Raw genomic sequence first — 22,701 nt, forward strand, 5'->3', positions numbered from 1 at the left:
TTGTGATAATCCCAGCATTTATGGAGAGTCTGTTATATGCCAGGGATGCTAATAACACGCTTTAGTAGCATTATTTCATTTCTTCCTTACCACAAACCCGTAAGGCGCTATTTTTATCCCCATTTTAAAGACCAAAAAAAAAAAAAGGTATAGAGGTTAAAACGATTCGCCCAAGGATTGAAATGCAGGCAGGCTGACTCCACTACAAGCTTCTCAGTCATTCCTGGCAATAAAACGAACGGAGGACCTCAAAGAGATGCCATGAGAGTACAATGAAATAATGGATGTGAAAAGGCCTCGGCGAACAAGTGTAAGGGATAAGGCCTGTCTACGTGAATCACTGTTGTGAACTGGTTACCCAGGGCCCCTGTCCAACGGTTTCCATCCCAATCCTGCCCCTTCTCCGTCCAGCCCACAGCGATATCTTTGAATCTCTTTCTCTATCTCCTCGGATCCTGCCCCCAAACACTCCGCGGAGCGGCGGAGCGGAGAATAGAAGGTCCGCGCGCGAACAGGAGGCGGGGCCTGCCGCCTTCAGCCGTACAGGGGGTGGTTTCTGCACATGCGCTATGGCTCTGCGGCTTCAGCTGCCCCCTCTCTGCGGCCAATCAGGGCCCGCGGCGCGCTCGGGACGTATCAACGCTCTGTGGGTCGTGTGCGTGCGAGGGGGGCGACGTAAGGGCGCTCCGCGAGCCCGTCTCTCCTCGAATGAAAGGAAACAACCTCCGGCGACAGAGCCCCGCTCTCAGGCACTGCTGGAGAACCGAGACCGACTTCTTTCTCTTTACCCTCATTGGCGCTTCTCTCCTGCAGTCCGCCTCTGGGCCCTGCCGGTGAGTCCCCATGGAACCCTGGGGCCCCCCATTCTCTCCCCGGCGGGAGAAGACAAGGAGGATGGCGGTGGCCAGGCCGCCGCCCCTGCCCGTTGTTAAAGGGGACTCTTGGTGGTCTCGCTTTATTGTCAGGGACCCCAGAAGCGCCGCTCATTGTAGGCGCTTGGCGGAGAGGCTGCTGAGAAAGTGCTTTGGAGGTGCAGAAGGAGAGGTTAGGCTTACGCCTAGACTTCGGGGGAGGGGGCGCAACATTTGAGGAGGGAAAAAACTGGGAATTTTTAGTTTTTGCCATTGCTTAGAACATATTTGGGAAGGAGGGAGACTCCCAGTTTGGGAAGAGTAAGAGGAAGAATTGTTAGGATGGCAAGAGAGAGAGCCTTACGGAATGAGGAAAAACTCCGGGGTGGGGGGAATTAGGGGTGAAACTGAGGTATAAGGGGAAGCTTACAACGAAGACTGTGAGAGGGCTAACTCTTGGGGGAGGGGGCATAAAGAAAGTGGTAGGATGATATTTTCCTGGATTCGGGAGGATTGGAAAAGGACGATTAGGGGACCCTGACTTTACGACGGAAAGGAACCTGCTGAAGTGTTTTAGAGGAAGATAGTTTTGTGACTTTAGCGCTTGATTAGAGGGAGATCTTGGAGTCTAGTGTGTATTGGGGGAATAAATAACGGAGAGGATCCGGTACTTTATGTGTACCGTCTTTCATTATATGGATGAACACCACGATATTCTTTTCCAATTTCCATTCGTTTTGATATTCTGCGTGGAAGTTAAAAAATCTTTTGTTTTTAGAAAATCTTTCATTTTCGTTGCCTTACTACCTAATGTCAGGTCTTATTTATACTGTTCAAATTCTTTCTCTACCCTTGGGTTTGAAACAACTGGAAAATTCCTTTAGTTTCCTTTTGAATAACCGCAAAAAGCAGTGCGAAGCATGTAATAATATCGTGCAACCAAATTCAGGTGCCCTTCCGGTACATCTTATTCGTTTATTTCTGTCCACTGTAACTTTCCTGTTAGAAATACTGCTTCTTTGGGGAATCACGTTTGTTATCTGTTTTGATTTGTATATTTCAGCTTGCTTTCGCGTGGAATGTTTTAATCTTCCGGAACTGCAGTTTTTGTTGTTTTGTTTGTTTTTCTGTGAAAATGCTTTTTCAGATACCAGGCATTGATGAGCTCTGGAGTTGATTCTTGAATGCTCTCTCTGATGTTTCAGGTTATTTCTACCTTGGTGCTTCGCAGCATCTTGAAAAATCAGAAATGCATTGATTGCTTCAGCTTAACTAATCTAGCTTTTATTTTTTTTCCAGGCATTTAAATTATGTATTTCACGCTGTTATTGTTGCCTCTTTATTTCTGCTTTGTAGTATTTTCCATAATGCGATGTTTCTTTTAAAGAAAAGGCTTCATTGTTGCGTGAAAGCATCAAACTTTGATCTCCGCATGGCCTGAAAAACCTTTTAGACTAAAATTAAAATGCCATATAGCTGTGGATCATTATGAACCCCTTAGTATTGGTCCTTGGAATGCCCTTATTCTGCTTAAGTAGAGACCACAAATGTGACAACATTAGATAAAAATCTGTACTTTTATGATAAAGACATTTTTGCTAGGAGTCATTGTTTCCATGATGTTCTCCACTTCATGTTTTACAAGGAGACTAAAAAAATTACCAAGATATGCGCAGATGTATTATTTGAATTTTAGTGGAAAAATCCATTTAGTCATTGCACATTGGGGAAAGTTTTTAATTGGTTTGGTGCACTTTTTTTGTGGCTCTTCTTACTTTACAAATTAAATTTAAGCTGATTACAGAAAAAAATACACTAGAATATTTTTGAATGCAAAATAAAGTGTACCTTTTATCTCTTTTAGATTTTGGGGTCTTTGATATCTAGAAAAGCAGGTTCTCAAAATTAGGATGAGAAATTAGCCTGTTTATAAATTGGAAGAGGCAGAATTAAATATAGATCGAATTTTGGGGATACCATTTCGGAATTAATTTTAAGAATACGATGTGATTTTTTCCATTCTAGAAATTTTCTTTATCTTAAGCCAGCTTTATAGCCAGTGCTAGGATTGTATGGAAATTACACATTAAAGATGTCTGTACCGGATTTGATTTATACTGTGCCATCCTTTCAACTGGCTAGGATGACCGGGAGTAATGCTGAATACATTATTATGGTGATTTCAGAGTGCCTACTATTCATTGCATAGTAGTAAAGAAACTAATTTAGAACTCAAATATAATAGCAAATTCTGATGCTATTTATGAATTTTGGTATTTTGCATAGTTAATTCTAAAAATTTGGGCAGGTATACTCTTGATAAAGCAACCGAACACAGATACTTGCCTGAGCAAATGCAAACACACTTCCCTTTTGTTTCTTTTGTTTCTCTGTTATGTCCTTTTTTTTTCTTTAATTCTAAAAGTATTTGCTGCCTGTTTTCAATCAGTTTCACGGTTTATAGCCAGTGCTATGAATACAGTACTATGGTAAAGTATCCGTTGTCATTTGGAAGACTGAGATATTTAAAATTATAGATAGCATTAAGAGTTTGTTAAACCTATCAAAGCAGAGACTGTCAGGGCCTTTGAAGTTGTGTTAAAAAGAAAATTCTAGACATAAATGGATGAGAAGACATGTTTTCTTTGTGGCTTCAGGTTAAATTTTGATTAAGTATCTGAATTTTATATTGAAAAGCACTGAATAGTTTGTGGAGATTAACCTTCCTAGCATACAGCTGCTACTGTTCTTGTTGGTGAACGAATGCTTCTCAGCTGCAATGTAGTGTTAGACAATTTTTTTTCAACATAGTATTATGAAACTGTTCAAACGTATAGACAAATTGAAAGAATTTAGTAAATTAATTTTAAGACAAAAGTTTGAGATTTTTCTTGATTATGACGTGTGTTGTGGCAACCTGGATCTTGAACTGCTTAGTCCTGTTGAGTTGGGAAAACTATACAAATCAAGTAACTGGTTTTAAATTTCTTCTGAAGAATCCATATTAAGATTGATGATCTAAATCTGAAACCTTTCATATTAGAGCTTTCCTTCCCTTTTTTTTGACTACCCTGTACTACTACCTATAATTAAAATGTGACCAAATTTAAGGCTCATTCAGAAAAAAATTTCTTCCTTTACACAATATTACTAATTTAAGTATGGAAGTTACTACATTTAGAAGACCACTATCAGTTTGTGACTTTAATTGATAAGCAGGTTTGGAGTAAATCTTAGTCATATAATATGGTTGTTTTATAAATAATTGGGTCTTAAAGTCTGCATTTTTAAATAGACTGTCAGAAGCCTTTTTATTTACTTGAAAATGGAATAGAATAGCAAAAATTAATTTATTAAAGACATATTCCTGATTTTTTTAAACTCAGAAATAATTTTTAAAGTGCACCAAAGTCATAGTTAGGTAAATTCATTTTACTTTTATTGTTTTATCAATATGTGAACTTTAAGAAATTGTTCAATTACAGAATTCTGTTCCCACGGAGTATTCTGAAGTTTCCTTAGTAGCTTTTACCGTGTTCTTAAGAGGTATAATTCTTTATCGCCTTGAAAGGGCACCTAGCTACACATGAAAATATTTTACATTAATTATGCCAGCAGGGGATAATTTAATATTATACATTGTACATTTTTCTCCACACAGAAATAGTGTCAGTTATTTCACATATCCTCCAGTTTGGGAGCAGTTTGATTTTTCTCAATTACTCTAAACTTCATTTAGCTGTCTGTTATTTATCTATCTGTCTATCTGTATTTATTACGGAGGCATCTTAGGTTTTAATGTTAATTTATTTATACTAAATAACCATTTAAAAATGTATATATTGAAACCTATGTCAAACATTAAACAACTTACATGAATATGTATAAACTGATTTTAAAACAAAATGAACTTTGTTACCCTTCTTATTCTCTGTAGCATTTCTTGGGGCTTAGAGTGGCTTAATTTGTCTATACTAAATAAACATTTAAAAATGTGTATATTAAAACCTAGGTCAAATTTTTAACAACTTTCATGAATATGTATAAACTGATTTTAAAATAAAATTAACATTGTCGCCCTTCTTATTCTCTGTAGCATTTCTTGAGGCTTAAAGTGGCATTCTAAAGGCAATTTAAAAATCATGTCAAGCTCTGTTGAACAGAAAAAAGGGCCTACAAGACAGCGCAAATGTGGCTTTTGTAAGTCAAATAGAGACAAGGAATGTGGACAGTTACTAATATCTGAAAACCAGAAGGTGGCAGCGCACCATAAGTGCATGGTAAGTATACCAGCAACAACAGAGACCTTGAAACGATTCATGAGACTCTTAATAACACGTGAATGTTCCTGAATACTAAAAAAAAAAAAAAAAAAAAACCAAAAACAAAAAAAACTCAGTTAAATTTTAAGAAATGGTTTATCAATAATGCTATGCCATTTTTACTAGAAAATTACCATTTAAATTTAACATCTTATTTACTGTTTTACTGTAATTAATTTATATATGAACCTTAATTTTTTTTAAATGTAATTTATAGCTCTTTTCATCTGCTTTGGTATCATCACACTCTGATAATGAAAGTCTTGGTGGATTTTCTATTGAAGATGTCCAAAAGGAAATTAAAAGAGGCACGAAGCTGGTAAGTTGGTATTTCTGCCTCTTGAGAATAAAAATTATTTAAACTCATTAAAGAGGAAATTGCTTATTTTAGAGTGTATTGCATTATTAACTGAGTATAATTTTAAATTGCAGGCTTTTTTTTTTTTTTTTCTTCTGAGCCAGCAAAATCCAAGGCCGGGTTTATCTTATTTACCACTCAACAAAAAGGAATGAGTCAATATTTATACTATTCAATTTTTTTTGCTTTTCAAAGAGAATTAAAATCTTTTTGGAGGCTGTTTACTTAGAAAACAAACAGTTTGGTTAATTTGAGTATATATTGTGTTAAAGTCTTCATTCAAGTTTATTTTTCATAATTCTGATATGTTTTCATCTCCATCATAAAGTTATGGTCATTACAAATGAACATGACAGTAGCCTCTCAACAGGAAAATGTTAGCACTTGCTGAACAAAGTATTTTACTGTAGTTCAGCTGTATAACACGACATTTATGACTTTGGATAACTTTCAGTGAATTTCACAGGAGCTTTTCTGAAGCTGCGTTAGAGTAATGTTCCTGTAGTTGTCTTCACTACCAATAACCATATTAGTAAGATATTACATTGCTCTATTGGAATAGTAATGTCATCTAAGTTGGTACTTATGACACATTATGGTTTACTTTGAAACAATTATTTTTTGTCTTTTTTGTTTCCTTCCTTTTTGTGGAGAACAGGATCTCACTGTATTGCCCAGGCAGGTCTCGAACTCCTGGGCTCAAGCTGTCCTCTCGCCTCTGCCTCCCTGAGAGCTGGGATTACAGGCGTGAGCCACCACGCCCGGCTACTTTGAAACAATTAATGGGAAGATTTATTTTTATTTTTCTCATTTGAACACTTTATTAAAATTACATCCATAAATGCACCTTTAATAGCTTTACTATCCAATTTCATTTTTTAAAAGATGGGTTTTGCCAAACATATAACTGTGTTTGTAGTTACTAAATAACCTCTTATTTCACAATGACTCTGAGATGGTAGTTTTTGGATGAAATAGTAATGGGAAGAGGAGGGCTATCATTTTGATGATCAGGAATAATACGTTTTGAAAAGTAGTCTTCTATTAGTCGTTTTACATAAAAAGCAATGTGAAGAAATATGGGTTCAAAAATGTCATTTGGGATTTGCTTTAGGATAGTCTCAAATCCTAGTATCAGTATTAGTATAAATGAGAATTCAGAGGTCAAACCATTTCTGTTGTAGTGAGACCTTAACTGTGAAAATGTTTATCTTCCCCATTCCAAAAACTGTAGATAGTAATAGAAAGCTCTGGGTTTTTTTTTTTTTTTCCTTTTTCTTTTCTTTTTTTTTTTTTTTTTTTTTTGAGACAGAGTTTCACTCTCATTGCCCAGGCTGGAGTGCAGTGGCGCAGTCTCGGCTCACGGTAACCTCTGTCTCCTGGGTTCAAGTGATTCTCCTGCCTCAGCCTCCCAAGTAGCTGGGATTACAGGCATGTGCCACCATGTCTGGCGAATTTTGTATTTTTAGTAGAGACGGTGTTTCACCATGTTGGTCAGGCTGGTCTTGAACTCCACACCTCAGGTGATTTGCCCACTTTGGCCTCCCAAAGTGCTGGGATTACAGGTGTGAGCCACCATGCCCAGCCTAGAAAGCCCTGTTTTTTAAATGTGAATTTTATTTGGTGGTTTTAGGTTTCTTCACGTTACCGTGCTGATTTCTGAGAACCATAGCACTGTTTTTATTTCCTAGTCCTTAAAATAAATGCAGATATAAAAAAGAATGATACTTACTTGAAAGTGATTGTGCTGTAAACCTTATTACCCCTTTATTTATTGCTTGACATTATGAATATTCCTGGAAAATATTTCTGTATCCTGACTTGTTAGCGTTTCGTCACTTGACACAGCTTGTATAGTCAGAACAAAAGCAGTTTTGGTCCCTAATGTTGAAACATTGTTAACAAATGCAATGCCTAGTGTTACACTACATGAAGCAACAGTATACATCTGTCAGTATTGCCAAGTTCAATGGAGATTTAATTTATTTGGACCTTTTTTTTCTTTGACAGAGTCTCGCTCTGTCGCCCACGCTGGAGTGCGGTGGCGTGATCTCGGCTCACTGCAAGCTCCCCACCTCCCAGGTTCACACCATTCTCCTGCCTCAGCCTCCCAAGTAGCTGGGACTACAGGCACCCACCACTGTGCCTGGCTAATTTTTTGTATTTTTAGTAGAGATAGGGTTTCACCTTGGTCTCAATCTCCTGACCTCGTGATCTACCCGCCTCGGCCTCCCAAAGTGCTGGGATTACAGGCGTGAGCCACCGTGCCCGGCCTTGGACCTATTCATTAAAGCATCAGAACTTTGTATGAGTTTTACTATTATAAATTGTTTTGATTAATTTTTAGTGTTATAGTGTAGGGAGATAATTTTTTCCCCAAGTGTAGTGTGTTACAAATAACGAAACTTGTTCCTTGATCTAGGGAATGGAACAATACTGGGAATTGAGAACACAAGCTTTAGTAACAGACTTGAGTTTGAATCCCAGCTCTGTCATTTACTAGCTAGGTGATCCTGAGTAAGTTATTTACTTCTCCAGGCCATGTTTTCCTCACCTGCAAAAGGGGATAGATAATGACAGTACTTGTCTCCCAGAATTATTGCCAGAATTAAAAGAGGAAGTATATAGGATTTAAGGTGGTGCTGGGCACATGGTTAGGACTTGATAAATAGTAGCCACCACTTATTGTTTTTGTTTTTGAGATGGAGTCTTGCTCTGTTGCCCAGGCTGGATTTGCAGTGGTGCAATCTCAGCTCACTGCAGCCTCCACCGGGTTCAAGCAATTCTCCTGCCTCAGCCTCCCGAGTAGCTGGGACTACAGGTGTGCACCATCATGCCTGGCTAATTTTTAATTTTTTTTTATTTTTAGTAGAGACAGGGTTTTGCCACGTTGGCTGGTCTTGAACTCCTCACTTGAGACCATCTGTCCGCCTCGGCCTCCCAAAGTGCTGGGATTCCAGGCGTGAGCACTGAGGAATAGTGGCAGAAGGGAAGAACTTTTGCTCCGTTTCCTTCCCTTAGAATGTCAGTTTAAACAACTTATATAGGGGATAGGAGTGTAACATTTATACGTTTAGGTTTGAAATAATTTTTGAAACTCCTTTTAGCCTTCAGTTTTGCTTCTTTCATTATATCATTTTTACATGATGTGCTATCAGGTAACCAAAATTCTAGATTTAAGTTTGATTCTCTACTATTCCCTGTGTCAATTTGTCTAAGCAATAAAAGGGCTATGAATCAAATAGGAGGGGGAAAAAAAGAGTGAAGAGCTTTATGTAACTAGATAAACCGCATATAAACTAGGTAATCAGCTTCCCTAATTGACTTTTTTTTTTTTTTTTTTTTTTTTTTGAGATGGAGTTTCGCTCTTGTTGCCCAGGCGGGAGTGCAATGGCGCCATCTCGGCCCACTGCAACCTCCGCCTCCTAGGTACAAGCGATTCTCCTGTCTCAGCCTCCCAAGTAGCTTGGATTACAGGCGTGCGCCACCATGCCCAGCTAATTTTTTTGTATTTAGTAGAGACGGGGTTTCACCATGTTAGGCTGGTCGCGAACTCCTGACCTCAGGTGATCTACCCGCCTCGGCCTCCCAAAGTGCTGGGATTACAGGCGTGCGCTACCATGCCTGGCCCCTAATTGACTTTTTAAGGCATTTTATCCCGTGAGCCTGTTTGCTCTGGCTCCTGTTCATCTGGATTTCTAGGTGAAAAGTAGGTCATGAACACTCACTCAAAATCATCAAAAACTGGAGTACTGAACCGTGAGTGCTTTCAAGACAAATTTCAATCTGTATCTGGTGTTGACTCCAAAGTTGCTCGCTTGCCCCAAAGAAAAGAACAGAGAGATAAGGAGGCTAGGGCTTGAGGTTAAAGTGTATGTATCAACAGCCAGGTGGGTCAGAGTTGAGGATGAGAGGGCTCAGTAGAGCAGGAGGTGTGGGTGGTTTTTATGTTCTTGCTGCCACAGGCAATTTTCCAAGGTTCATGTCAGCCACAAGGATCAAAGGAGGAAAGCCATTCTGCATGAACATTTTCATCTCCTTTACACGGTCTTTAATTATATAGCACCAAGATGGACCAGGAAAAATTTGCCAGAGTAATAAGGCTTTTATGATTTGATGCCCTGTTTTTGCAGTTTAGACAGATATATATTTTTCCAGTATGATTTCCAGTTTCAACTGAAGCCATATGGAGATACCACATCTGTACCATCTATTCTTACTTAACTCCAGTCATCTAGCCAAGAAATGCACATTTCCAAGTAAAATTATGAGTTACCACTGCTTTTTTGAATTTGTTTAAGGAGATACTTGAGAGAAGGATATTTGAAGAATTTACTGTTTCTGGATGAAGCTAGCTGGTGAGATTACTAAGGGTATCTACTATCTACATTGGATAGCTATTCTTCTTCTTTTTTTTTTTTTTTTTTGTTAAGATGGAGTTTCCCTCTTGTTGCCCAGGCTGGAGTGCAGTGACGTGATCTCGGCTCACTGCAACTCCGCCTCCCAGGTTCAAGCAATTCCCCTGCCTCAGCCTCCCCAGTGGCTGCGATTATAGGTGCCCACTACCACGCCCAGCTAATTTTTTGTATTTTTAGTAGAGACAGGGTTTCACCATGTTGGCCGGGCTGGTCTGAAACTCCTGACCTCAGGTGATCCGCCTGCCTCTGCAGATAGCTATTATTCTAATTGGTACCGGTGTCAGATTATATCACAGATTACAAGAAAAGAAAGAGTTCAGAAGGCCATTTAGTTCACCTGTCTTACCCCTATGCAAGATTTCCTACAAGCCACTCAAGATAAGATTTTTGGCCTGAGGATTGGCTGACACGTGTAATCCTAGTGCTTTGGGAGGCCGACTGGGAGGATTGCTTGAGGCCAGGAGTTGAAGACCAGCCTGGACAACAAAGTGAGATCCCTATCTCTACAAAAAAATTTAAAAATTTTGAAATGTGGCGTGTTGCTGTAGACCTAGCTACTCAAGAGGCTGAGGTGGGAGGATTGCGTAAGCTCAGGAGTTCGAGGCTGTGGTGAGCTATGATTGTGCCACTGTATCCATCTAGCCTGGGTGATAAAGTGAGGTCCTGTCTCAAAAAAAAAAAAAAATTGCCCTGTTCTTAAATATATCAAGAAATTGTGATTCTACCCAAGTAACCTGAAACAAGACCAGTAATATATAACGCTCTTCAGAGTTGAGAAATTCATCCTTCTGTATAAATTAAGTATTTCTCTTAATTTAAAGCCATTTTAGATCTGTCTCCTTCCATTAAATAAATATTTGAGGTTTTTTTTCTTATTAAAAAACCCTTCATATACTTGATGACTGTCCTCAGGTCACTCCTAAACGTTCCCTTTTTTCAAACTAAATTTTACTCGTGTCTTATGAAAGCCTCTGAACAGTTTTCCTGCTTTTTCTAGTAGTAGAAATAGCTAACATTTGTTAGACACTTAACATGTGCTAGGGACTATGCTAAGTTTTTAAATTATATGATCCTTTTTAATGCTGATAATCATGTTGTGAGATAGGGAAGTATTCTCATCTTACATATGAGGAAATTGAGGCTCAGATGAGTTAAGTAACCTGACTATAGCTAGTAAGTGGCAGAGCTGGGATTTGAATCCAGGGTCAGTTGACTCCCAAGCCAGAACTCCTAATCACCAGGTTACGCTAGACTATCTTTTAAGCTACCCACTCCAAAATCACATTTAAAGAAACATAAGGATTACAGCTTAGCAGTTTTCTAATAAAGATGGAAATAGTACTGAATTTAGGACATAATCAGACATAACAAGATATTAAATAGTAATATCTTGTTAATTTTTAGGACAAAAACCCTATACACATCCTATGGAAGAATATTGTGATTATTACCCTCCAGATATTTTTGTAGCCTCTGAAAATAAAAAGACCATTTCCACATAGTCTTCACTTTGTTATTTACTCAGTACCAATGGAGTACTTAGCATTTTAAAGAAACAGGGTGTCTTCTGTCTGGAAGGAGTCTTACCTATTGAGATAGTTCAGACTGCTTCCTAGAGCTGGTAAGGTTAAAAAAATGTAATGAGTCTAGGAAATATTAATAGGTTAGCTATACCAGAATAGGTCTTTGAGACCCATTCCAGTTGAGTAAGGTGGGATGATTGCAGGGTCTTCCAACATTAGAGAAGAATTTCAACTCAGATAGGAAGGGATGGGGAAGGGTAAAAGCAGGATTTTTCAGGAGACAGGTGATATACAATAGTCACTGTGGAGAATGAAGTATAATAATGGCAGCATATTTGTCTACTCTACATAGATGTCCTGCAGGCATCTTAAACTCAACCTGTCTAAACCAGTATTCATCACCACCCCCCCACCGCGCCCACTCCCTGAAACCTGATTCTCCTTCTGAATCCTTTACCATCAACTCTTCCTTCTTCCATATCAGTCACGTCAATTCTATTTGTGGGATGTCTCTGCCTTTTCTTTCTTTCTTTCTTTTCTTTCTTCCTTCCTTCCTTCCTTTCTTTCTTTCTTTTCTTTCTTTTTTTTTTTTTTTGAGACGGAGTCTCGCTCTGTCGCCCAGGCTAGAGTACAGTGGCGCGATCTCGGCTCACTGCAAGCTCTGCCCCCTGGGTTCACACCATTCTCCTGCCTCAGCCTCCCAAGTAGCTGGGACTACAGGCGCCCACCACCATGCCTGGCTAATTTTTTGTATTTTTAGTAGAGACGGGATTTCACTGTGTTAGCCAGGATGGTCTTGATCTCCTGACCTCGTGATCTGCCCGCCTTGGCCTCCCAAAGTGCTGGGATTACAGGCGTGAGCTACTGCGCCCAGCCTGCCTTTTCTTTCTTAATGCTACCCTATGTCCAGTCTTGCTCCTCCCACCCTTCCAACATACTACTGGTAGTTACTTGATCTCTGCTTTTAAAAGCTAATGCCACTCCCTAACTGGAAACCTTTCATGATTTCTTACTGCATACAATATAATGTCCAGAACCCTCAGCCTGCCATTCAGAAGTCTTGTCTTAACCCACTTTTTCCATCCTTATCTCATTCTCTCTCCTCTAGGTTTTCCAAGCATCCTGTCTCTGTCCCCACTGCGGTGCCTGTACTGATGTTCACCTCTGCTTGCGGCTCTTTTTTCCTCCTAGCTGCCTCTCAAAAGTTCTGTCTGTTTTTGAGATCCAGCTCAAACTTCACACTTCGTTTCTGTCATATAGCATAACACAATATGCATTGTATTTGATACACATGTGCAAGCCTTTCTTCTCCACTGTATTGTTGACTCTGGGAGAGTAAGACTGTATTCTCTTTGCCCAGCCTAGCATGATGTGGGGATACTGCATAGAAAACTCTTAATATGGTGCTTGATGTCTTCTTTGTGCTCAATAGTGTTCTAATAAATAAGTGGGCGCTCATTGTTGGTGGACTTTGAAGATGGAAAGGGCTTAAGCTGGATAATAGTGTGAAGCCTTAATAACAGGCTAGGTATAAATTGACCAGGGAAGTCATGGCATAGCACAAAATTCCTCTCTTTAGGTTAATTAGTATTTTAGTGTTGTTTACAACTTGAGCAGTTTGAAAAGGGAGGAGAGTAATTTAGAGGGAAAAATGAGTTGGTTATTTTTTTCCAGAGAGTAGAGAGCTGTGTATGCCTCAAACATGAGAGTTTTCACGTTTCTTCAGCCTTCACTCCCTCAGTATGGTTTTGTGTTTGTTGTTTCCTTAGGTATTATATTTGTCAAGGCCCCATATAGTATAGAGTTTAGAATTCACCAGTTTATCAAATACTTGAGTGCCCACTTTCTACCAGCACAATGCTAGGTACTTTGAATGTAAACATGAATAAATATGGTTTAGCCTTAGAAGTATGTAAAGAATGGCACAGGAGAGCTGGGAAAGAGGATCACAATTATGAGAAGTCAGAAAGCTTCATAGAAAACGAGAGTTGAAATGTGTTCCACCAGGAGAGTGATGCTATGGAAGTCAAAGACAAACAGTTTCAAGGAGGAAGAAGTGGTCAAAAAATATTAAATAAGTATTAAATGCCAGTGCTATTTATAGTAGATTGTGTGACTTACTTAGCATTCAGTAGGGGCAAAATGGAATACCCACATTGTATAGAATGCTGCCACTTTGCTTTCTGCAATCACAGAAGCTGAAGATTCTAGATGACTATTGGTGCTACTAAATCGTTAAGAGCAGTGGTACCTAACCAACTCTACTAAATCAGAAAAGGGGCAGGGGTGAGGGTTGTGTTGCAGACACAATCTTTTGAAAAAGGTTCCCAGATGATTTTTTTTTTTTTTTTTTTAGACGGAGTCTCACTCTTTCGCCAGGCTGGAGTGTAGTTGTGTGATCTTGGCTCACTGCAACCTCCATCTCCCTGGTTCAAGCGATTCTCCTGCCTCAGCCTCCCAAGTAGCTGGGATTACAGGCACGCGCCACCACGCCCAGCTAATTTTTGTATTTTTAGTAGAGACGGGGTTGGGGGTTTCACCATGTTGGCCAGGATGGTCTCGATCTCCTGACCTCGTGATCCGCCCGCCTTGGCCTCCCAAAGTGCTGGGATTACAGGCGTGAGCCACCGTGCCTGGCCTCCCAGGTGATTTTTGATGAACAACCCTGGTTATGGACCATTGCCTTGGGTCAGGGGTTGGCAAACTTTCTGTAAAGGACCAGACAATATTTAAGGTTTTGTAAGCTATGTGGTCTCAGTTGAAATCACAGACAATACACAAAGAAATGAGCATGGCTGTGTTTTAATTAAACTTTTTATTTACAAAAATAAAGTTTTTTTGTAAATAAAACAAAGTTTGTAAATCCCGTGGATTAGGCTCACAGGATGCCTTCTGTAGGGAGGAAAAGAGGTAAATTTTCTTCCTGAAGATTTATTCAGTGGCCTCATTGTCATCTGTGTAGCTAAGTATACATGAATTGTGAATGTATTCATATAAATGTGAATTTTTTTAAAAGCTCCAGTTATGGCATGCAGATTAATTTTAATGTATGCAGGTATTTTACCAGTCATTTATATTAAAATGAACTTTACTTTTGAGGTGATAAAGGAGAATGAATGTAAGGTCAAAGAGAAACTTGGAAGTGTAATAATGGAGAAAATTGGGTCTTTGGCTATTACTGAATACATTTTTTTAATGCATAATTTTTTTATTTGCCTCCATTTAATACTTTTTGGTAACTGGGAATACTGTCAATTAATTTCATTATAAAATCCTCATTTATTTTTGCTAATGGAGGAGATCCAAAACCAATAATATAAACAAAATGTATTCTTGGTGTTGGGGGCTGTCTTGGTACTTATTTGAGCATAGGTGTGGACGAGGTGTTCTTCACAGACTAAATATAGCAAGCGGCATAGCAGTTTAGAGTACCCTCAGCTGGAAAAACCCATACTCGAGAAAAGCTTGGACATAAAAATCTGAGCTCAGAAAATGTCTGTCTGAATCTTTCAGATACACAAAAAGAAACTTCAGAAACTCCAATAAGATAATTTATATTCGTCATCAATCATGATGCAGAAAGTCGGATAGAGTTGGAGTATGTGATATTCTGAGCAAGGTCAGGAGATGAGGTTAAGGCTTAGTTCATTTCCCTCCAATTTCCAAGACATCTGAAATAATCTATTCAGTAACTACTTAGATTTAGTCTGTTAAATCTAGTAAAAATTTAATGAGTACTTTTCAGTGGCCCTATTTTTTAGAAGCACCTGGAATTTAAGGTCCTAATCTGTTTTTCAAGCAACTTGTCACTTTTCAGTGACTGACAGCTTTCAGATTTCACTGTTGTTTTCTGGCTTTCCATTTAAACCTTAAAAGTAGTGTTAAGTTTGTGTTTTTATGAGACTTCCTTCAAAATGCTGTATTTTTAAAAAAATAGTAACTAAAGGATCAAACAGAAACAGTTATGAGTTCATATTCCACCCTCCCATGAAGTGGCATTGTTTTAGGAATTTTTAACACATAAATTTAACAAATAAAAACAGCAGTTAACCAGATAATTCAGAGCCACTCTGTTGTCTAGTTATTTGGATATGTGAGGTATTACTATAAATAAAGCAGTGAAGCTGGAGTTAAGGAGCATTTTGGGGGCATCTCTGAAAACTTGCCCCCAATTGTACTGTCACTTTCTAGTTTTTATTGGAGGTAGTATTACCTGTTATTAAAAACAAAACAAAAAGCCAAGCACCTGCGTAAGGTAAGCTGCTCTCACTTTGTTTTTGGCTCGTATCTCCTGTGCAAATATCCTCAGTACAGCGTTCCCTACTCCAAGAGCTTTTGGCATTTTTTTTTTCTTTGCCTAAAGGCTCAAGAACGTGACCTCTTTTTGTACCCTCCTTTGCCTTGTCTGTGCATTCATAGCAGTTTTCTGGGAGCAGGTTTCTTGAGAACAGTTAACTGCTTGGCTGTGGGAATGTGTATCTATACACTGATAGTCAGTTACTGACAGACATATTAGATATAGGATGATGAAGCTGGACAAAGCTAAGTCGCAGACAGCCTTTTCTCCGTCAGTTCCCTATGGCTCTATCTGACCATTAGGTTCCAGCTTTTCCCCAAGAGCCTTGTCGTAGAAGTTGGCAATCTCATTTTCATTTTACTCCCCTATAGTTACTGAGAAAGCAATATTTTTCTTTTTGCTCTTTAAGACTTCTTTTTGCAAACTGAATTTCAGTCCTGTCCTAGTTAAGTTGACTGAGGAGTAGGTATGTCCCAGCCTCTGGCTCCTGCCCGACATTAGCTAAGTCTCAGTCCATTTAGTTCCTTGTGTCTCCTCTCATGCATGACTTAGTTCCTCTTTCATCAGTGGGTCAGCTCCTTGAGACTCTGCTTATGTTGCACAATTTAACCTTAAATTAGTGTAGCTTCTAACAATACGATAGAGACGCCATGCAAATATCTGTAATAAGACAGGACCTCTTTTTCCAGTATCCCTAATTTGAAGCTGATAATTAATTATTAAGGTTTACTAGGTCGACTAGGTAGCAAACTGAATAGGGAAGTAAGAGAAAAATTATTATTAATGAAGAAGTTTTCACCTCTGTCTAAATCAAGAACTTGAAATCAGGATTCAAGCAGGATAAGCTGAGAATTAACATGTTTGCCTATGTTGGAAGCAGGAAATTAGCCCTCAACAGAATATCTGATATACAGGACAGGCCATGTTTGAAAAACATGTTTCTGTCAGGTTAACTTTCATTTTCCCACGTTTAAGGGAGCCATGGATACTGTGCAAGCATGATGGTACATGGCAGCTGACAGTCATTCTGCTGAAGGCCCAGTAGGGACTGTGGTAAATTGGAGAGCAGATGTTTTGTGTAAAGGGAGATACTGGAGCCATTATTAGGGTATAACCAACCAGGTGCCTTGTGGTAGAGGGGTCCCCATTTTCCAGTTATTTCACCTTTTTCTAGGGAAGGCCTCTTTGTTTTATATCCTATAACATTTTTTAAGCTGGACTAGCCACCTATCTGGTTTCTCAGCTTCTTTAATTTTTCTTTTTATCTCATCTTAGTTCTCAACCTTGTTTCTAGTGGGGCTAATCTTTTCCCTGAAACATTCTCGCCACAGTTCATTCTGTGCTTCTCCAACTGGATTGATCTCCCCAATTTCACCATTCCCAGTCCTAGATCAGAATGTTTAAATATTTTTAGAAGTAGCTGAAGATAATTATGTTAAATCTGCAGGTATTAGAAACATGAATGAGAAAAAATATGCCATAAGATTAAGATCTTCAATGATAGAGAATGTTTGCAATGACATAGTTACTGAGCACTACTTTGTAAGGCACAGTGTTAGTCTTCAAAACAAAATTCTGTCTAGAATGAATTGATTGATAAAATTTATGTATTTATAAAGATAATCAGCCATATAATGGAGTAAAATGATAACAGCCAAAATGAACAGTATATATCTTGAGTCCCATAGGAGTTTAGAGGAAAAGGATTATTTTAGAGGTTGGAATATAGCATGGTAGACTAAGATAATTTTCCCTTTTTGTATTCATAGGTAAGCAAGCAAATGTAAACATTGTATTTTGGCTTTATTATGGATAATTTTTGCTATTTTGTTAGTACCTTGCCAGAAATTTGACTGCTTGTATGTGAATGCTGCATAAAATAGGTCCTGGGAATTCTAATTTAGCAAAATTCCAACTTCTAACCTTGTAAAGAAGTTTCCACTCTGAAAATATTTTTTATTGGTATGTCTTCCTCTTTCTTGTCTTTCTTGAGTGAAACTGACTATAAAAATAAAGTAAGCTTAAAAAAATTATCTGTCCTGAGTTGCTGTAGTTAACTGGTTATTTGCAAAATGCATGTATTTCACCATAGCAGCTTAAAACCAGTTACTTTGGGCAGATTTAAATTTATAACCAGCCAAAAACTATTTTGGTATATTTTGGGTTTTTGGTTCCCATCTTATTCTCACCACGCTGAGAGACGGGTATTGAAAGCATTTACTAGAGTTTTCCTAATTTGTTTTTTAAATAATATTTTTGCATATAAAAGTGCTTTTGCCCATTGTAGAAAAATCAAAATACAGAGTATTATGAAGAAAACCAGCCGCCCAGAGATAGCCACTTAGCATTTTGCTGTTTTTACTTCTACCTGTTTTAAAGAATCTATGTTATAAACATAGTTGGGTTCATAATTCACAGAGTTTTGTATCCTGCCTCATTTTTTTTTTACTTAACATTACACATAGATCTTCCTGAGCCATTCCAATTTCTTTGAAAAGAGTGGCTGTAGAACATTCTCTCATATGTGTATACTATAATTTATTTAAACATTTTTCTTTTTCTTTTCTTTTTTTCTTTCTTTCTTTCTTTTTTTTTTTTTTTTTTTTTTTGAGATGGAGTTTCACTCTTTTTGCCCAGGCTGGAGTGCAATGGTACAATCTTGGCTCACCGCAACCTTTACCTCCCGGGCTCAAGTGATTCTCCTGCCTCAGCCTCCCGAGTAGCTGGGATTACAGGCATGCGCCACCACACCTGGCTAGTTTTGTATTTTTAGTTGAGATGGGGTGTTTCTCCATGTTGGTCAGGCTGGTCTTGAACTCCCGACCTCAGGTGATGCACCCGCCTCAGCCTCCCAAAGTGCTGGGATTACAGGCGTGAGCTGCTGCACCCGGACCTAAACATTTTTCAATTGTTGATAGGTGGTTTTACATTTTAGACTGTTCTAAATAATTCTACAATGAATGTGCTTGTGCATTAATTGCTTGAGTGTGATTATTTTTTAGACTAGGTTTATAGAGTAAAATTACTGGCTTAGAGAATACAAATTTTTTAAAAACCTTGTTGAATAAGGCAAATTGCATTCTAGAGAGTATGTACCAATTTCCAGCTGTATACAACAGTGCCCATCTTAACTGTATCTTGTCGTTGTTGAGCTCACTATAGTATTTTAAATGGCACCTCTCTTTTCAGTTTTGCTCGCTAATTAAATTTAATATATTTTTTTCAAAATGTACCCATCTAAACCTGTTTTAGATGTAAGTTTCAAGATAAACTACTTTCCCTAAAGTTCTTAGTGAAGTGGGATAGTGTTTGATGCATTAAAAAAATAGATTGCAAAATAGTACGTGTAGAATTACGTTTCACATAAGCATTGTAACACTGTGAGGCATCTCTGCTTGGTGAGTATGAGTGATTTAAAAATTTTCTTTGTGCTTTTTTGTGTTTTCCAAAATTTCTTTAATATAATAGAACTTTGTAATTAAGCTACAGTTCAAATGCTATACCTCCTTAGGAATTTATAAGCCATCCAGAAGCTTTGCCTTCTTGATAATTTGGCATAGTATTTCTTTATACAGTAATACTTTGAAGTTTCTGTATTTATTTAAGGAAGAAAGGGGTATTTCTTGTATCAGTAATGGGCACTAGCCCTCATGTTTTCTGGGAAACAGCTGTAGTGAGACTGTTTCTGTTTCTGACATATATGAATATTTTTTAAATGATAGCTTGAATGAGAGTTTGAGTGTTTGACTTGCTTAGAGAAATGTAAGAAATTTTATTGGAATTTATATTAGCCTCTTGGTACAACAGTATTGCTTAGAGGCCGAGTAATCCAAAAGTTAGGAATGCTAAGTGTTCTTTATGTTCAAATTAATAAAAAGAGGGATGAGAACACTTTAGAACAAGGTGTCCAGCAACCAAGAAACAAATGAACAGTTTTTTAGATTAAGCTTGTTGTGAATCTATTTTGGCATGTCATGTACAGTTAAATGGCCTCATTATAAAAGTTCACTTGGTACAGTACATTATGATATGTTAATCAAAACCACTGAAAGTCAGTTATGTAACTTTTTAAAGATAACTTTTTTCCTAAATGTAGAGCATGAGCTAGTTAATCAATATGAATTATCCATTAAATTCAAAAGGTAAGGTATAATAAAATACATTGAAAGAATCTGTTCTTTTATCTGTTTGCCTGAAGTCATAGTGCAAGAGGTAAGTGACATAGATTAAATTGAAATACTGTGCATATTTTCACAATATAATCAACTTGACATCACAAAATAGTCTCAGAGCTCAAGGTATTAAAAAAACTACCTAATTCTTTTACCTTGTCTCCTTCCTCACTTTAAATGGATTTTACCAGGTTCTCAAATAGTAAGTTGTGTGAGATTTTTTTCCCACAGAGTCTCATTAATTAAGTGGATTTTTTTTTTTTTTTTTTTAGACGGAGTCTCGCTCTGTTGCCCAGGTTGGAGTGCAGTGGCGCCATCTTGGCTCACTGCAACCTCCACCTCCTGGGTTCAAGCAGTTATGCTTCAGCCTCCCAAGTAGCTGGGATTACAGGCATGCACCACCACACCCAGCTAATTTTTTTGTATTTTTAGTAGAGATGGGGTTTCACCATATTGGCCAGGCTGGTCTCGAACTCCTGACCTTGTGATCCGCCTGCCTCTGCCTCCCAAAGTGCTGGGATTATAGGCATGAGCCACCACGCCTAGCAATTAAGTGGAAATTTTAAGGAAAACATTTTTTTTCTGGTATGAGACATTTCCAGTTACTTGTACCCGGGAAGATCTGGATTGCATAAAAAGGTCTCTTTTATAATGTTATATACAGCTCACATTCCTGAATTACAGTATTTCAAATTTTCTCTTGACCATAATGAAACAATAGACATTAATAACATTCTGTTAATTTTGTCAGTGTTTAACATGGGATAAACATACCCCAGAAGAATTTTATTCCGGTTATTCTAAGGAGAGAAAACAAAAGTAGCATTAATTACAAAACTTTTCAATAACCAATTTGTTTTCCTTGACAGAAATTGATATGCCTCTAATCTGATATATACAGCCTTAGAAAGTCACATACTAATAATATTATTTTGTCGTTTTGCTGTAGATGTGTTCTTTGTGCCATTGTCCTGGAGCAACAATTGGTTGTGATGTGAAAACATGTCACAGGACATACCACTACCACTGTGCATTGCATGATAAAGCTCAAATACGAGAGAAACCTTCACAAGGAATTTACATGTAATTATTTAACTTCTCTTTAAGTTTTTTTTTTTAACAGTCATACTTTCTTTGGGCTTTTGTAAAAATTTTTCCCATTTCAAAGCATTTCATCATCATCATAAAGGGCGTTTTTGATAAGAAATTTAATACTTAGAGAAATAGTACAGGAAGTTTAATAATATTTTTTGAATCCAGCTAGTGAATGGGGTGAAGTGTACTGCTCGTTTTCTTAATTTGAAAAGTGAGTTTAATTTAGTTTGCTTACTAATTTTTGATTTCTTCATTTTTTGTAGGGTCTATTGCCGAAAACACAAGAAAACTGCACATAACTCCGAAGGTACATCATTTAGCCACGTTTCAGCCACTTTTCAGTTTCAAGAAGAAATTTGAGTACAGATTAGTGAATTATACTATATTAATTTTAACCATAAGACATATCTCAACATTCAGTACATTTAGAAGAATTGAGAAAAGTTTTAGGATAAACTAATGTGCATAGTGAAAAAGATCTGAACATCTTTTTTTTTTTTTTTTCCTGAAACGAAGTCTTGCTCTGTCGCCCAGGCTGGAGTGCAGTGGTGTGATCACAGCTTACTGCAACCTCTGCCTTCCAGGTTCGAGCGATTCTCCTGCCTCAGCCTCCCGAGTAGCTGGGATTACAGATGAGCGCCACAATGCCCAGCTAATTTTTGTATTTTTAATAGAGACGGGGTTTCACCATGTTGGCCAGGCTGGTCTTGAACTCTTGACCTCGTGATCCACCTGCCTCAGCCTCCCAAAGTGCTGGGATTACAGCGTGAGCCATCGCGCCTGGCCAAGATCTGAACTTTTAAGAAAACTTTTACCCCAAAGTCCTTGTAAAGTATATGCTGAAAATCTGTCTTTAGTAAGAAATTATGCTGGTGGCTGCGTGTTTCATTTCTTTGTTTTTTTTTTGAGACGGAGTCTCGCTATGTTGCCCAGGCTGGAGTGCAGTGGCGCGATCTCGGCTCACTGCAAGCTCCACCTCCTGGGTTCACACCATTCTCTGCCTCAGCCTCCCAAGTAGCTGGGACTACAGGTGCCTGCCACCACGCTTGGCTAATTTTTTGTATTTTTAGTGGAGATGGGGTTTCACCACGTTAGCCAGGATGGTCTTGATCTCTTGACCTCGTGACCCGCCCGCCTTGGCCTCCCAAAGTGCTCGGATTACAGGCGTGAGCCACCGCACCCGGCCTCGTTTCTTTTCTGTTTCGTTTTTCTTTTTTTTTTTTTTTTGAGACGGAATCTCGCTCTGTTGCCCAGAGTGCAGTGGTGCAATCTCGGCTCACTGCAACCTCTGCCTCCTGGGTTCAGGCGATTCTCCTGCCTTGGCCTCCTGAGTAGCTGGGATTACAGGCACCCGCCACTACGCTCGGCTGATTTTTGTATTTTTAGTAGAATCAGGATTTCACCATGTTGGCCAGGCTGGTCTGGAACTCCTGACCTCAGGTGATCCATTCACCTCGGTCTCCCAAAGTGCTGGAATTACAGGTGTGAGCCACTGTGCCCAGCCAGCTGCGTGTTTCTTTAAGGATGATAAATGGGATCCTTGATACTGTCATATTATAAATGATGTGAGCTTGGTAATAGTAGTACATTTTGTGATCACCAGGCTTTCTGTTATATTTTTATTCACATCTGTAGTACTTTAAAAAATGCCAATGTGTTAATAAG

The 22,701-nt window shown here is 38.4% G+C and overlaps 1 protein-coding gene across 4 annotated transcripts in view; it reads left to right on the forward strand.

Moving 5' to 3' along the window:
- Positions 1-630: 630 nt before the first annotated feature.
- The window catches only part of PHF6 (PHD finger protein 6), a 55,483-nt gene continuing 33,412 nt past the window's right edge, over positions 631-22,701 (forward strand). For 2 of the 4 annotated variants that reach the window (XM_054471399.2, XM_054471398.2), the window contains exons 1-5: positions 647-833; positions 4,948-5,131; positions 5,391-5,492; positions 20,891-21,024; positions 21,300-21,343. In XM_054471399.2, the coding sequence (XP_054327374.1) occupies positions 4,994-5,131; positions 5,391-5,492; positions 20,891-21,024; positions 21,300-21,343 (418 nt within the window). In that variant the 5' untranslated portion in view covers positions 647-833; positions 4,948-4,993. Of the gene's footprint in view, positions 834-4,947; positions 5,132-5,390; positions 5,493-20,890; positions 21,025-21,299; positions 21,344-22,701 lie in introns of all 4 variants that reach the window. The other 2 variants (XM_054471395.2, XM_054471396.2) reach the window with 2 other exon arrangements.

This window comes from Pongo pygmaeus, chromosome X (assembly GCF_028885625.2).
Source record: "Pongo pygmaeus isolate AG05252 chromosome X, NHGRI_mPonPyg2-v2.0_pri, whole genome shotgun sequence".
NCBI classification, from domain to species: domain Eukaryota; kingdom Metazoa; phylum Chordata; class Mammalia; order Primates; family Hominidae; genus Pongo; species Pongo pygmaeus.